Here is a 15,785-nt window from a genome sequence, read left to right on the forward strand (position 1 = left end):
TTTAAAATTTTATTATAATAATTACTTACATTAAGATTCACCAATGTAAATGCACAATTTGAAGTTTTAGCAAATGTGTATAATCATGTGACCTCCACCACAATCATAACAGAAAACATTTTTATCCATCCACGAAAGTTGACTTGTACTCCTTGCAATCCATTCCTTCCCTATCTCTCAGCTTCTGGGAACTGCAGATCTGCTTTCTGTCACTATACACTTATTTGCTTTTATGAGAATTTCATATAAATGAAACCATACAACACTTAGTCTTCTGTGTCTGGATTCTTTCATTTAGCACAATGTCTGTGAGATTCATCCATGTATCATGATTTTGTTGCCTTTTTTTGCTGACTACTGTTCCCCTTTGTGTGGCCACACCACAGTTTGTTTATCCATTTACCAGCTGACAACTGGTTTGTTTCTATCTTAGCTATTCTGAGCAAGGCTATGAATATTCTGGTCCTGGTGTTTGAGTAGGGACATAATTTTATTTCTCTGGAGTGAATACTTAGGAGTAGTATTTCTGGAGTAGTATTTCTTAGGAGTAGTAATTCTGGGATTCAGTGCATTTTTACAGTATTAAAACTAGCAACACATAGGTTTAGAGCAAAAAGGGTGAAAAGTAGTCATGGTAAACTTAAATGATTTAGGCAGAACAAAGACTATAAATAACTCAGTATACATGGTAAGCAATTTTTGAAGAGTATAAATATTTCCCACGATGCCTCATCTTAATAAGAAGCAGTGGGGATAGGACAGTGAGCTTCTGAACTGGGTGCTCCAGTCTTGTGAGGGGCCTTCTTGCTTATAGCTAGGGTGTGTGCCCAATGCATGATAACACCAATGCCTACCACCTTCTGAACATAAATGCAAGTTTATATCTCGGACTTTGCATTACATGTATAGTTATAGATTGTTAAAAAATGAAAGTGATCTCCAACTGAGTTCAGAGGCTTTGCTTAGAAGGGCACTGACTTACAAAGTGTTTTAGAATGGTTTTTCAAAGGAACCACTTTTAGAATTATCAGGAAGTAACAAATTGTTCTGTTATTCCGGGAACATACAAAAAAGTCATAGCTGGAGAGTTGGTGAGAATAAAATGTTTGCTGGGGCAGAAGATAGAAATGGACAGACTACCCATTTCAAGGGAACTATCACTGGGAGGGGAAGTTAGCCAGGTTTCAGTGTGGGTCTAAGCTTTTTAATCTTATTCCTTCATGACGTTCTTTCCCTGGGAGAACCTAAGCATGACAGAGTCCTCTGAGCTCAAGTCACCCAGGAGAGGCTGGTTCTTGGAACGTCAAATACAAATGTTATCACTAAATGCAGGAAACAGGCACTCCCCAACCAAATGGGAAGGGAGGTAAGTGGCTAGCAGTATAGAAAGGCTCACGGGATAAGATAACACTCTGGCAGGGGTATGATACTTTCTGTGTTACAGGACACTCAGACAAAAAGGAGAAAAGCTCTTACAACAGACTAAGTAACAGCCAACCTTTGGAATGCCTTTTTAAAGACCCAGATGTCTAAGAAGGACTATACCATGAAGAATACCTTTTTTATTTTGCCTAGTCATCAAGAGTGCAAAGTGTTGGTATGATAAGTGGAATGATAAAAGATGCTCGTCAGAAACTGCATGTTTCGTTCTTCAGGATAATTGGCAAAAGCAGATACTGTACACACTGGACACACATACTGTCTTCAGTAAATATAACTATTAAATCTTTTTCTCAATATATTTTACCTAATGAATAGTCAAATAATGATTTATCCAATAGTTCAGGATTTTCCCCTTTTCTGTTTAATTTTTTTAGCTGACCAATCCACTTAAATGCCACTAGAGATGGCATTTAAGTTGGTAGTGAAAGGCCGGAATTGATAGTAGAAGAATGTACTTTGTTTTGCGTGGAACAGAAACTGTTTTAGATTAGAAAAATGTGTTCTCTTTGATTCTAACTAATGCCATTTGCTTCTGTAACCGTGCTTGCTTTTAGTTGTTAGTCAAATATAGTTAATCAGGAAAAAAAAAAACAGGGCGGGAGTAACTCCATGACAGGCTGAACTTCCTAGAGTAGGCCTAAGTTTCAGTCCCCCTCCCCAAACGCAGATCAGAATTGGCGCCAGTGCGAAAATTGAAAATCCCGAGGCTTGGGACCACCCAATCAGGGGTCAAAACAATCCTCCACTTTCAAAGGAACCAATGGACGAAGGGGGAAGGGGGATGGTGGGCTCAGCGTGTCATATGCCACTGGTGTGTCGTGCGCAACAGAAAGTATAAAAGCTTCACTTTTACCCCGGGGCGGGGTCCTGGTTCATAGGGAGGCCACTGCGTTGGTGCTCTGGGACTTGGACCCTAGCTCGAGCTAGCAAATAAACTCCTTTGCTATTTGCATCCTCGGTGACTCTGCCTCTCTGTTCCTGGGGCTGAGGGGAACCGGTTCTTACAGTAGATTTCTGGGTTAAATGAAATACTGACCTAGAATTCTTCTTGAAAATCATTTGGCTGTGCAAATCTTCCACAACAGAAAGCAAACGATACATTTCAGCAAGCTTTTAAAATGAGTTGATGAAAAAAATTGTCTAATTAAATTTTATTTAATATAAATATTTGGTTTATCTAAATGGCCCATTCTTTTGAGATTTTAGAAAATTTACTTTGGGAAACAATTTGATCAGTTGTAGTTAACAGTTAAGAACACAGAATACTGGCATTAATTAAGAAAAAAAATCTCTATTTTATCTGCAGCAAGTTAAGAATCCCCAGGACTTAGAGAAAAGATTCTGTTTGGAAAACATCAAATATAACCTAAGGTGGAAGACAAAGTCTCTGGCTATGTTCTCCACATACCCCTTATTTAACAGCGAAGAGTCTCCAAGAAGTATGAATGTGTGGTTTTAAGGTCATTATCAAAAAGACACATTAGTAATTGGGTCTCAAGCTTTGTCAGGGTGGCTTGACCAGTAGTAATATATAGTATCTTTTGGGAAACATTAAAGAAGATTCACACAAAATGTCCCTCATTGTTTGCAGAGTTGTAAGTCGAGATGGACAAACAGTCTTACTAAGTATGGGTTTAATTCTCCAAAATTAAGGTTAGAACCAAAGGATTCATTCCACATTACCCTAGGAACTCTCTCCCTCACCGTGGTGGTCTGATGAGAAATGTTTAACAAGCAGCTCTCCAAACAAAACAAAACAAAACAAAATGACAGCCATGAAAACCCTAATTTGTAACCTTGGCTGATTTTTGTTGTATAACTACTTGCCCTGGCAGATTTCGACTATCAATGTGAAATCACTGAACTCAGAGTCACGAAGGGACGTGCACCACCAGCCCTCGGGAGCAGCCAGACCAGCACACCATCCCATCTGTGATGATGAAGGCTGCCGGGCCTCCCTCACCACACTGGCAGTCTGACAGCCTATGAAGTTATTTTAAAAATTATTTCCTTACAGAAGAGTACATATGGCTCAGTCTCTGTGGTTACATATTACACTTGCTTTATAAAAACCATAAATTTTAGTAAGTCAGAGAGAAAGTCCATCAGGAAACTACATTCAAGGGTAAATGAATCATTATCTTATGGTATTTGATTACTTCAGGAGGTGGCCAGGACATTTTATGTTGTCAAGGAGTCAAAGACCCCTCCCCTGGTAGTCAGCCTGGGGCATTTTTTACTTCCCCACATAGTCCTTCTTTATTACCTTCTTTGATTATAAATTCTTTTAAACATACAAATCTCCTTTAATCTGTACTTTTTAATAGGGCAGCAAGATAAACAATGGCCCCCAGTTTAAAAATGCAGTAGCTAACACCCGGTTGGAGCAGGAGGATGTTGGCGCCCCAGGCACAGTTCACTTCCTGCCCCACGTGTCTGCGGTTGGGGAGGAGGAAGTGAGCGGAGGGAAGGGGGCGTGGCCGGGAGCAGGGCGGGAGCTTCTAGCCGGAGGAGACTTTGCAGCTTCCGTTTCCAGCTGTTTGGCCAGCTAGGTACTCTGGGACGCCCGCACACTACAAAGCGAGTAGAAGAAACAATTATTCTGGCTTTTTTTGTGCTCACAAGAAGTAAGAAAAATTATCAGAGGCCAAAGAAAAAATAAAACCCGAAAAACAAAAATGAATAACCCCCCCCCAACTCAAAACCTGAAACCCCATAACCTATAGAAGGGATTCCCACTAAGAAGCTGGTGTCCTCCTGAGAGAGCAGGTACAATACCACCCCTGCAGGGGAGGCAGGCCTTGGGCCTGGGGAAACTCTGATTATGCCTCAGGACACAGCAGCAGGAGTGCCCTCTGGATCCTGGAAGAAGCAAAGCAAATCCTCCCTGGTGGAAGACATCTTCAAGCCAAGTCCCCGGATCTTTCACAGATTCGGATGGACTGTAAGTGAGAAGGTCTTAAACGCACAGAAAGACATCTCTACAAAGAGGACTTTTAGACCAACAGCAGACGTCTTAACATTGGTGGAAGCCAGAAGATAGTGGAATAATGTAGTAACTTCAAAATGCTGGGAGAAAATAACTGCCAATTTAGAATTTCAACATTGGAGTTGAAATAAAGACATGTTCTGATAAAAAATGGAGAGAGTTTCCCCCCAGCACAACTACAGTAAAGGAACTTTTAAGCTATATAATTTGTACTTCAGGAAGAGGAAAAATTGATCCCCCTCAAAATGCAAGGTATAACTTCTATAACCTATACACACAACTATAAGCAAATAAATCAATACAATATCTTTAAAAAGGAAAGAAAGGAAAATGTCTTTCACCTGAACGTGCTTGGAACTTTCTCAGAATAATCTGCCTTCTACCTTTTTCTTAGAACGATCCAGAGAGAAAGTCCAATCAGAGAGGTAGGGCTGTGTCCTTTGCTTGTGGTTTACCACACTGACCTTTTCAACTCAATAAAGTTAATCATTTAAAAACCTTAACATACTTGACTTAGGGCTGACCGAAAACCACAGAATGATTCAATACTATTTCTATTCATTTGGTTTTAGGTTCTGTGGTTTGCTCTTCATTGGCTGTTTCTTCCAATAAGAGCAGTTTTCTAACAAGAAAGTGACTAATGAGAAAGAAAAGATGGATGAGATCTATTTGAAGAATAAAATAAGACCAAGAACTATCGAATTTGTAAGTCCTTGTGTGAACTGAAAACATTTCACTACAGAGCAATAGTTTTTAGTTGGGCTGATTTTACCCTCTGGGGATATTTGGCAATTTCTGGTGACATTTCTGAGAGTCACAGCTGGAGGTGGGGGATGCTATTTGCATTTAGTATATAGAGGCCAGGGATGCTGCTTAACACTTTACAAAGCACAGGGCAGCCTCCACAATAAAGAATTATTTATCCAAAATATCAATGGAGCTAAGGTTGAGAAGAAGACAAGAATAAATTTTCTTCTGCCTTGGAGAACAGAGGATTTGACAGTAAAGGAGATAATTTATTTTGAAATATTCAAAACCAACTACAACGACAAGCCCTTGTAACACATCTTCAAAATCTTCATGTTTGCTGTGTTTAACTGTATGTCCAGAGAGGCACAGTCCTACAGCCTGTTCTTTCAGATTCTCTCTTGAAAGCACTGGATACTGCTAGCTCCATGTCATTTTAGCAACTCTGGAATTTAACCTAGTTTTACTCCATTTGAGAAATGAAAAGTGAAGAGGAGAAAAAATGAGATGAGGTGAGGTACCCCTTGAGGTCTTTCTCCTCTGCCAGCTGATTGCTGGAAGGATGTGCTTAGTTCTCTCTTCCACGTGTGCAATAGATTGGGTCTTGCTGCGAGTAAGAGCCCAGGAGCCAGGGGTGTGGCTGAGGCTGGGCAGACCTACTCCTGTAGAAAGTGCACTCATGCTTTGCTCTGGGCTTCAAATCGGGCTTCTTCTGGTACCAGTGGCATATTCTCCGTCCACAACCAGAGTGTCTCATAGGGAGAAATGAGGTAGTAAACAGCCCAGTTTGATAGGTCATATGTAATTGCTAAGCTGGAAGGGTCCACTAAGGGTCCACCCATCCCTCTGCCTCTGGAAAGAGCCATGCTGTGGAAGGACAAGCCCAATGATCCGGGAAGCTCAGAATGTCTTCAGGGAGTCAGCTAGAATGAGGGGTACCTCCACGCAAGTAGGAGGGCTACATCCAAATTTAGCTTCCCATAGGATTCCCCTGTGGAATCTAACTTCCTATACAGTTCCAGATGTAAAGTTGGCATTCCCAGACAACCCCCTGCATAGTGGCCGCACAACTCAGACTGCTCAGACCTGAGCCTGGACCCTTGATTCTACACATAAAAGGCTGTTCAGGGTTAAAAAAAAAGATTATAACAGGGTCAGGGTCCCTCCCTGGAGCACTAAACCACCATAAGCATGGTAGCACCCTGACTCTCTCATACCTCTTTGTGGAATTATAAGAGGGTGAAAATTGTACATCTTATACTCATAGCCAGTGCCATTGCGGTATTTGTCTTCACCTACTCAGCAGGTATACTTAAATATCTCAGAGGATGAGAGGTCAATTTGGTTATTTAAACCCCCAGAAGTCTTGTTAAGATAAATGTTTAACACTTATTTTCATGTGTAAAATGAACATGGGGTGTGTAAACAGTTGAATGGAAAGCAAATTCATCCTTTGTACACTATTACTAATTAACAAATGCTAAACACGGTTACAGATAAGTGAAAGAGGTGGCTAGTTTTATGCTGTGCTTTGATGGGGGTCTCAAGTCCTCACCATTAAAGTTTCCATCTGCCAAGGCACCGCCTGCCTTGCTACCTGATGAAATGTCCATCATCAGTATTCTCGGACAATGATATGGGGGTACCGTATTAAAAAAATTATTTGGGAGAGAAGAAAAGCTGGAGGAATAAATTCTTCTTCGCTGACATATCAAAAAATAGGAGCATAGATTTGGAGAGACTGAATATATGAATGGACAATGGCCAGACCATGTATAAAAACAGAACTCTGACCCACAATCTGTAGCAATTAGTCCAGGAGGCCAAGCCAAAACTCCCGTAGCAACCAGCAATCGAATGGTCAGTACTTAATCAATAACTGCCAGCTTCCCTAATTTTTGCTCCCATTTCTAACTTAGAAAGTTAGAACCAGACAAAGCCAAATATGCTGTCCTGACCAATGTCATAGGAAGCCTGCATCTACTGAGCCTGCCTGTGGCTCCCCATGCCAGCAACTTCCTGTCAGGGCATACCTGATACCTTCCCTTTTCCCACTATAAAGCTTTCCCACTCCACTGCCTGCCTTTGAGTCTCTGCCAAATGCAAGTGATGATGGCTGACTTCCTTTCTATAGCAACCTCTGGATAAATAGCCATTTTGGTTCTCATTTAGGTGTTCTTCATTTATTTCCATAATTTTTGTTTTTTGCATAGTTACAAATGAGTTAGGGAGCATGACCTTGAGGGAGCAGGACACGGAACACCTAAATTTTGGCTGTATGGAAGTGGAGAGGTCAGAGAGAATGGAACCCTGTTTTGGGGTGTGAGGACACTTGGGCCCATGGTTGGGGAGCATTTGTAGTTGAGATATGGGAAGGGAAGAGAAGAAGAAAGACTGAATAAAATATACAGACTATTTCCCAATATTGCCCAGAGACAATGCTGAATATTAAAAATAAGAGTCCCTTATTTATATTTCCCATTAGCGTATATAAGTTGTTTTCACATAAATGGCTCATTCCATCCTCACAACACTTTGTGAGGTTGTCAGATCTGATGTTTTCATCCTAATTTTGAATACAATTTTATCCCTGGTTGAGGAGCCCAGCTCAGAGGAGTTGGGGCACCTGGGCGGGGCCAGCAGAGGGCAGCAGGAGGCGTGGGTGGTGAAGGGTCTCCGCACCTCACTTTGGCTTTGCTCACCACCCTGCTACTCCCAACCTCACCACAGTTCCTTTCTAATCATCTTAATCCTGAATGCAAGGACCCCAGAGAGCCTCATACCTCGATGTGTAGAGCAAATGACCACGAGTTCCTGGCTTGCATCTCCAGACCGTCTTACTGGAATCAAAAGCTCCCCAACATCCTCCTCTATTTTGTATTCCGCCTCTGGAATATAGACTGTTGATTCTAGAAAAGATCAACAGAAGACTTTTCAGCAAGATTTAGATTTTATCGGTGATATTTTATCACATCTGAGCAGAAATATACATAGTCTTTGACCCCTACATTTTCCAACATGATTAACTATATTAAAGATAGTGAAAATGGGAAATATAATTTATTATTAAGTGGGACTGAAGAGGCAGTGGAATTGGGTTTAGGAGATCCTTTTTGAAAGGTTAAAAAGGATAGCCAGCATTAAAATGGAAAGAAATCTTGCAGCAATTTTGTGTCTTTTTTTTTTCCCCCCCAGGTCAAATTTTAGGTCTTCTAAATAGAGATCACTTATTTTGGTCCTTGTTTTACTTTGACTTTCTTTATTTTTTAATGCTATTAACAATCAGGTAATGTAATTTATTAATGAAAAATATTTTCTTGCTTTATTCAACAAACAACATATTCAATATTTATTGAGCAGACACTGTGTGTAAGACACTGTGCTGGTCATTTAATACGTTGAGAAAAATAAGCTACAGGTCCTGTCCTCAATTTTTAAAAAAACATTCCTGCCAAAATGTACTGAGTTGTGTATGTATGCATGTGTGTGTATACATATGTGTGTGTATGCATATCCCTACATATTATCAACACACTCACTGAAATATCAATATGAATATTGGTCATGTCTTATTGATGGAATTATGTGTACTAGTTTTCTTTGGGATTTTTTTTTTTTTTTTAAAAAAAGGGACTTGTTCTGTCGGGCGAGAGTGAGTGCCGTGGTGTCAGCCTAGCTCACAGCAACCTCAAACTCCTGGGCTCAAGCTATCCTACTGCCTCAGCCTCCCAGGTAGCTGGGACTACAGGCATGCGCCACCATGCCCGGCTAATTTTTTCTATATAGTTTTAGTTGTCCGATTAATTTCTTTCTATTTTTAGTAGAGACGGGGTCTCGCTCTTGCTCAGGCTGGTCTCGAACTCCTGAGCTCAAATGATCCGCCCGCCTCAGCCTCCCAGAGTGCTGGGATTACAGGCGTGAGCCACCGCGCCCAGCCTTTCTTGGGGATTTTTAATGTTTTCCAAGCCTTAAGCATGCATTGTGTAATTAAAATATGTGTGTTTGTTTAAAAAATAAAATTCTAAAAGACTTTGTCCCTACTCATTGATGGGGTTCTCAAGGCCCCACCGTTACAGTTTCCATCTGCCAAGGCATCGCCTGCCCTTGCTACCTGATTGAAATGTTCATCATCAGCATTCTCAGACAATAATGTGAGGGCATTGTATTTTACAAAAAAAAACATCGTTTGGGAAAGAAAGAACTAGAAGAATAAATTCTTCCTCACTGACATATCAAAAAGTAAGAGCATAGATTCTGAGACTGAATTGATGCAAGCAAGAAGGGAAAATATTGTAAGAGTTCATCTGTTTTTCTTTAGGAACTATTACTAAGTGATAATTCAGAAATTGATGTTAAATTATCGAGTTATCATATATTAACTTTTTTCATCTTTACTTTCCTGCCCAGATTACTTTCAGCAGATCCTAGTATCAAGACCTAGGAAAACACTGGTTCTGAGTTACAGGGGAAAAGGACCAGTGATAATTTTCTTTCCTCCACTTTACCCCCTCTGACAGTCTACTATCTTGACAAAAAGTTAGCATCATGGAAGAAACTGAAACTAAGTTAAAGTTATAAAGGTCATGTAAAAAAATGATACAAAAAGACTGTTATTTAGGCATGTCCTCTATTTTCCCAGTCTAGAAAGCCTACTCTTGTCTGCTCTTCTAATCAAAATCCCATTCACTCTTCAAGATTCAGCCCAAACCCTGCCTCCTCCATGAGCCTTACTTGCTTGGGACCATGAAGATCTCTCGACATTCTTCTCTCAGAACTCTCGCTGTTTGTCCCATGTGTTTTACATTCACTTCATAACTGATTCATGTATCTCAGTGTTACTATCAACAGCGCCGACCTGATATATTGTTTGTTGGGTGGTGGAGGTGGTGTGTTCTACTTCTTTTGTATCTGCCCAAGTGCAGAGCATGTAAGAGTATTTCTCAAATTGTGCTTCAAGAAAATTGGAATGCAGAAATTTTTAAAGGATATTCCTCGGGTATGACAAAAAAGAAGTCCATGGTCCAGTTTGGGAAAACTGGGTGAAACAAAGTTAAATAGGTGTCTTTATAGAAGAGTTTCTCATAATCCTTAATAAGCTAATGTGAATTATGATGCTTCAAAAGAGAGATGAAGGTTGACATGGTTTCTAGACTTATTTGACCATGAAAATCTTTCCATCCCCGTGTAGACATTCAATTACACTAATGTGCTCTTATGCAGTTTGGGACATGCCAGTACAGGGCATTCTTCAGAGTTCTGTGGAACTTAAGGCCTACTCCAGATGCTTGTAAGCTATGCACTTCCAGATGCCACATGAATTCTTTCCACTTCCGTGATACTCAACGTGTCTAATTAAAATCCAGAGATGAATACTAAAATCCCTGTTTAAGAAATATTCTTCTACTTTCACGAAAAGGGGCAGCAAATAGCATGATTAATGGTTAGAATTTTTTTTCTTTTTAATTTCTCAGGCGAAATATTTACTAAATGAATGAATGCATAAAACAAACCAATGAATTCAAGAATATGATGTGTACAACACTGGAACCTCTTGGAACATGAGTTAAAACCAATGGTTTGGTTGGTACCCAGCAACCATCTAGGACAATGGATCCCTAGGTCCCCTTTTGATCTGGTATGTAGGCTGCAGGGCTCCTAGAAGCCTGTGATGGTGGGCCCGGAATGAGCCCTGAGGATCAGCCATGTGGAGGCAGTGCTGGTCCACACCTGTGGTATGCAGAAAGCTTACAGTGAGGACTTGTTTATGTGTAAAAGGAACGCTGATAAAGATCCTCTCTATTTTAATCTACTACATTCCTTTTCCAAAATCCTAAGAGCAAATGAAAAATTACTGTCTTAAAGTGATTTACTTGACTTTAAATCCTAATGCACATGAATTCATCTAGTGGCTACAGAGCCTGAGGGAAATATGGTTACATGGAATGGACCCACGAGCCTGTGAGGGCTAATAAGGCGTATCAATCAGTGTCACATACCATCGTCAGGGTCTACAATTTCAACTGTTGCCGTTTCTGGAAACTCCAGTGCAGCCATGACAGGTTCCGACAGAATGATCTGGAAGGTCTCTGAAGTCTCATATTCACTGTCAGATATAATTCTCACTCTCCATGTGGCTGTGGTCTGTCCAGGATGGAATTGGACCTGTTTGATGGTCTTTCCTTTAAAATCTTTATCTTTTTTTGCAGTTTCATCTTTGGTTCCAATGCCTGAATAAAAATCAGGAAACTGTTAAATATAAAGCCAAGTGACTAAAGAAATATTCTCCTTTCAAAGGAGTTCCTGTTGTTGATGAAAGTAGATAACATAGAAATTATTTCTTTTAATGCTCCTTAAAGACTCTTGTAAATGACTTTCTTGGCTAAGAGAGTGTAGTAAGTGAGCAGAAGTGAAACGAGAGGAAAGTAGGGAAGGAGGAGTGACAGACAGAAAGAAGAGAACAGAGAACGATCGTTAACTTACTTATTCCAGCAAATGTTCACTGAGGGCCTCTGGTGTGCCAAACTCTACCAGGTGCTGGGGATTCAGAGGTCAGTAAGAAATCATCCCATCCCCCAGAAAGCTCACAGTCTAAAGAGAGAGATACTAGAATATGGACTCTATGGAGGCAGAGATCTTTGGCTGTTTTGTTCACTGGTGAATTCCCGGGGATTAGGACAATGCCTGGCACATACTAGGCATTCAGTAAATATTTTTGAGTGAACATTTTGTATCTGATAATTGCAATTTCCACAGTCTTTGAAAGAATGACTCTGTAGGTTGCTTTCTCATGCAGATCCTTACTCATGGTGGCTGGTTTTTGATTGTGAGAGAATTCGCAGTAATTTTTCAGGTGATTTAGTGCAGCATTGGTGGAAATGGAGAGTGGTGATAGATTGGAGCTCTGTTAGGGAATAGGAATTCTGAAGAGACTATAAGGACAACAAAATAATGTTAAAAATACCCAATGTGAGATATAACTGTGAAAGGTGCTACCCCACTAAGTATGATAGATCTCCCCTCAACCCAAAATATTCAAGTAACATTCTAGTATTGTTTAGTTTTGATTTTAACATATCAATGAAGGGTCAACGAAGCAAGAGTACTCATGCCTCACCCACGTAGGTCTCACTGTAAGGGTTACACTCTGCACTCATGTAATGTGCAAAATCAAATATTATGATCTGACACCAGCTATGGTGAAAACGTGACATAAAATGAGATTAATAGTCCCTGTGTAAGTCCTTGGCCTCATTCTCAAAGAATCTGAAAGCTTGTAAAAGATACCCAAAGCCGTAAAGCATGAAAATAATTTCTAAGGTAGGATAGTTAATGTTGTCTTTGCAAAACTGCTGAAGAAAGACTGCATTCATATTAGTTTGCTAACTGAGGATGAGTGTCCAATATTTAGGAAGACCCTCCTTTGGCCACATGTTGGAAGGGGAAAACAAGGAAGGGTGAGTGACATCCTCAGCTGGAGCTTGTGTAGAGCTAGGTGGCACTGCTGAAGGAATGAAGAAGGCATGTGACTGTTTACTTAATATTTGGTGAGCATCATCTCTATGCCAGGTGCTGAGGATGTCACACAGAATTAGGTGCAACAACCACTACCCTCAAGACGTTTTCAATTGGTGGGGAGATAAACAGATCAACAGGAGGTTTCAATTCTGTTTGATGAGTGCCATGGATTAATAATGCTAGTTGCCATTTATTGATCATCTACTGTGGGCCAAGGACCATGCCAGATTGATTTACAATCATTATTACAAATAATCCAGAAACACACCTTGAGGTGGATAATTTACACATGAGGAAAGTGAAGCTCTTTTGAATGTTACAAAAAAGAGTAGGAATCAGAGCAAGAGTCAAATTCCACAGTTTTGTTTCTTTTTTCTTCTAGATCCTGTGCTTTGGCTGTTACCGTGGGGCGGGATGAAGGCATTATGAAGACTTCTCTGGAGCAACAGAGTAAGATATTTTAGAGGTTCCATTCTGTGGTACTGACGTGGATTTAAGTAGTATTGCATAGAATAGAAGGCTGACTGTCATTCGCTTAACAACAAAGACTGGTGACTACCATATGCCCTACACTGTTCTTGGGGTCGGACATAACCCAAGACGTAGTTCCTGGCCTTGTGGAGCTGGAAATCTACAGGGGAAGACAGACAAAGAGACTAGTGCTACATGCCAAGGATGGCAAAGTGCCGTGAAAACCCATCAAGCAGGGCGCAAGGATAGAAAGCGTGGCAGAGGTGCTGTTTTACGCAGGGAGGCCAGAGGTCTTCTGAGGGCTTCAGTTAGTCTGCAAGCCGTCCAATGGTCTTTTTTTTCTTAAGCCAGGATATGAAAATACTTCTTAATATGTTAACCCAACCCCACAAGAAAGCCTCGAGATAGAGAATTGTGGAGGCAGAGCCCTACTACAGAAAAGAGGCATATTTCAGCTGAAGTTCCTGGCAGCGAGTCCTGCCATGTGTTGATGATGTTCCCCGGGGTGTAGACTGAGGCTGAGGGCCACCCAGAAGTCAGGTTGCTCTTTGGCTGACCTTTTCTCCCCAAAGAACAATCTTATTGTAGAAGCCTCAAGCCCAGAGGGAGACTGGGGAAAAGCCTGCCTGTGCTTGATTGCTTGTTTTCTCTCCAGCCCAGTTTTTCCCTGGCTTCTTGCCAACAGTTTTGATATGTTGGCCGGACTCTGAGTGGAATCCTGCATGTCTGGGAAACAGAATGCTCATTTGTAAAATGAAGGTAATATATCCCTATCTGTCTTCTCAATAGGTTATGAAAATAAAGGCAAAATAATCTCTGAATGCTCTGGCAGCTAAAAATGTTATGAAAATGTAATGCACTATTAGAACCATATTGTTAATTATTAATGATGATAATGAGATACATTATGCAGGCATTACATATGTGTCTAATCCAAGGAGACATATTTCTGTACTAGGTCCTTGTAGAACACAGACAAATTTGACACTGTGTGTGTCCTCAAGGAATTTATAACCCAACTGAAGGGTTAAAACAATTATACATAATCAAAAGAAACAGCTAGAACTAAACCGAATAATGCATCATGTACTCATAAATAATATTTCAAAAGAAATAGCTAGAACTAAGCCTACTAATATATGCTTGCAAATAACTTCGAAGGTAATTGACTTGGGGATTATGGGATGGCTATGAAACATCTTCATTTTTCTGGAGTCCTTTGAATTGTAAAAGAGAGAAAGAATGTAACTTGCCAGAAAGAGGAAAACAAGGGAAGGAGGATAAAAAATTGATATATATCTAAGCCCATAACTCTCATGGAGCAAAAAACACAGCACCATCTCGCACATAATTTTTTCGCGTGTGTTGTGTCACATTTTTGAGAATGTCATGAGCACCACTCCCAAACCAGTTATTGATTCTCTTTCAATCTTTCTTATAATTATTTTCAAGCCTATATTTCATGTTTCCATGACTTTTCACCAACAACCAATCCAAAGTTACTTACTGATAAAGGATGTTTCTCCAAGGTATCCTCTGCGTCTGAGGGTCACCTCTAAGAATGTTGAAACTTCATCCACGATGTAGTATTCTTTCTCCAAAGAAATCCAAGCCCAGTTTAGGTGGAAAGGCTGATTTGTTAGTTTATTTCCTCCTGTGATTGACAGTGGTAAAGGAGGAATCAGGTGGAGTATTTGATGGAAAAATTCAATGATCAGGGTGTACATTTTGCTTCTGAAGCCAGTGGTTTCAAAACATACTCTCTCTCTTTTTTTTTGGTGGAGAGAGGAGAAGTTCTTACTTTTCTAGAGAATGGCATGAGCATCATCTTAAATCCTAGTCCCCTGATTAATGTGGAAGGAGCCAGGTGCCTCCTATGCATAAAGGGCCGTATGTACCGGGGTTCCAAAGAGCCAGAGCTCAGTAGTTTTAAATTCAGCTCATACTCACACCTCCATCCTTTCCTCCTGCCTCTCTTGTTCACTTCTCTCTCTGCCTCCCTCCTCCACTTCTTCTTCTGCCCCATCACTTACTCTTTTGTATTATTTGATCTCATATTAGTCTAGAAGTTTCTTGAAGCCCACATTATCTTTACTTATTTTATCACTATCAGGACCTAGTACGGTGTATTGAACTCACATGCTTAAATGTTTAAAAACTACCCAAGTAGAGGGCAACAGACAAGGATCTAAGGGCTCTATCTGATTTCTTCTTGTCCACACCAAGCCACTGGCCTCTTTGTGGATGGTCAGCGTGGCCTCTTATTGTGGCTGTGTGATGCGTGTCAATCGGAAGAAAGAGCGGGTCTTCCTCAGTTGGGGAGTGGTTGCTGCAAATAATCACTCATGAGAGGATGTTGAAATAGGACTCTTTATGACTCAGTTTCAGCTGATGGGTTGATAAAGATATCAGATACCACACAGGTTATTGGCAGGGTGAGACAAAACCTCAGTTTTGCAGACTCCTAGTTCAGTGCTCTGCCTTTGACTCTGAGCTGCCGCTTTTACAAATCCTGAAACAATGTGATTCAAACACTTCAAAAGGAAACTGGGCAAAATCCATTGCAGATCAGACCCTCTGAATCAAAACATGAATAATAAAAAAGATTCGGCCGGGCGCA

The 15,785-nt window shown here is 40.6% G+C and overlaps 1 protein-coding gene across 1 annotated transcript in view; it reads right to left on the reverse strand.

Moving 5' to 3' along the window:
• Positions 1-15,785, reverse strand: part of FREM3 (FRAS1 related extracellular matrix 3) — a 94,815-nt gene that overhangs the window by 17,543 nt on the left and 61,487 nt on the right. The window contains exons 3-5 of the mRNA XM_012642743.1: positions 14,673-14,819; positions 11,176-11,406; positions 7,963-8,088 (exon numbers count right to left, since the gene is read on the reverse strand). Of these exons, the coding sequence (XP_012498197.1) occupies positions 7,963-8,088; positions 11,176-11,406; positions 14,673-14,819 (504 nt within the window). The remainder of the gene's footprint in view (positions 1-7,962; positions 8,089-11,175; positions 11,407-14,672; positions 14,820-15,785) is intronic.

Source organism: Propithecus coquereli, unplaced genomic scaffold (assembly GCF_000956105.1).
Source record: "Propithecus coquereli isolate 6110/MARCELLA unplaced genomic scaffold, Pcoq_1.0 Scaffold185, whole genome shotgun sequence".
In the NCBI taxonomy this organism is placed as follows: Eukaryota; Metazoa; Chordata; class Mammalia; order Primates; family Indriidae; genus Propithecus; species Propithecus coquereli.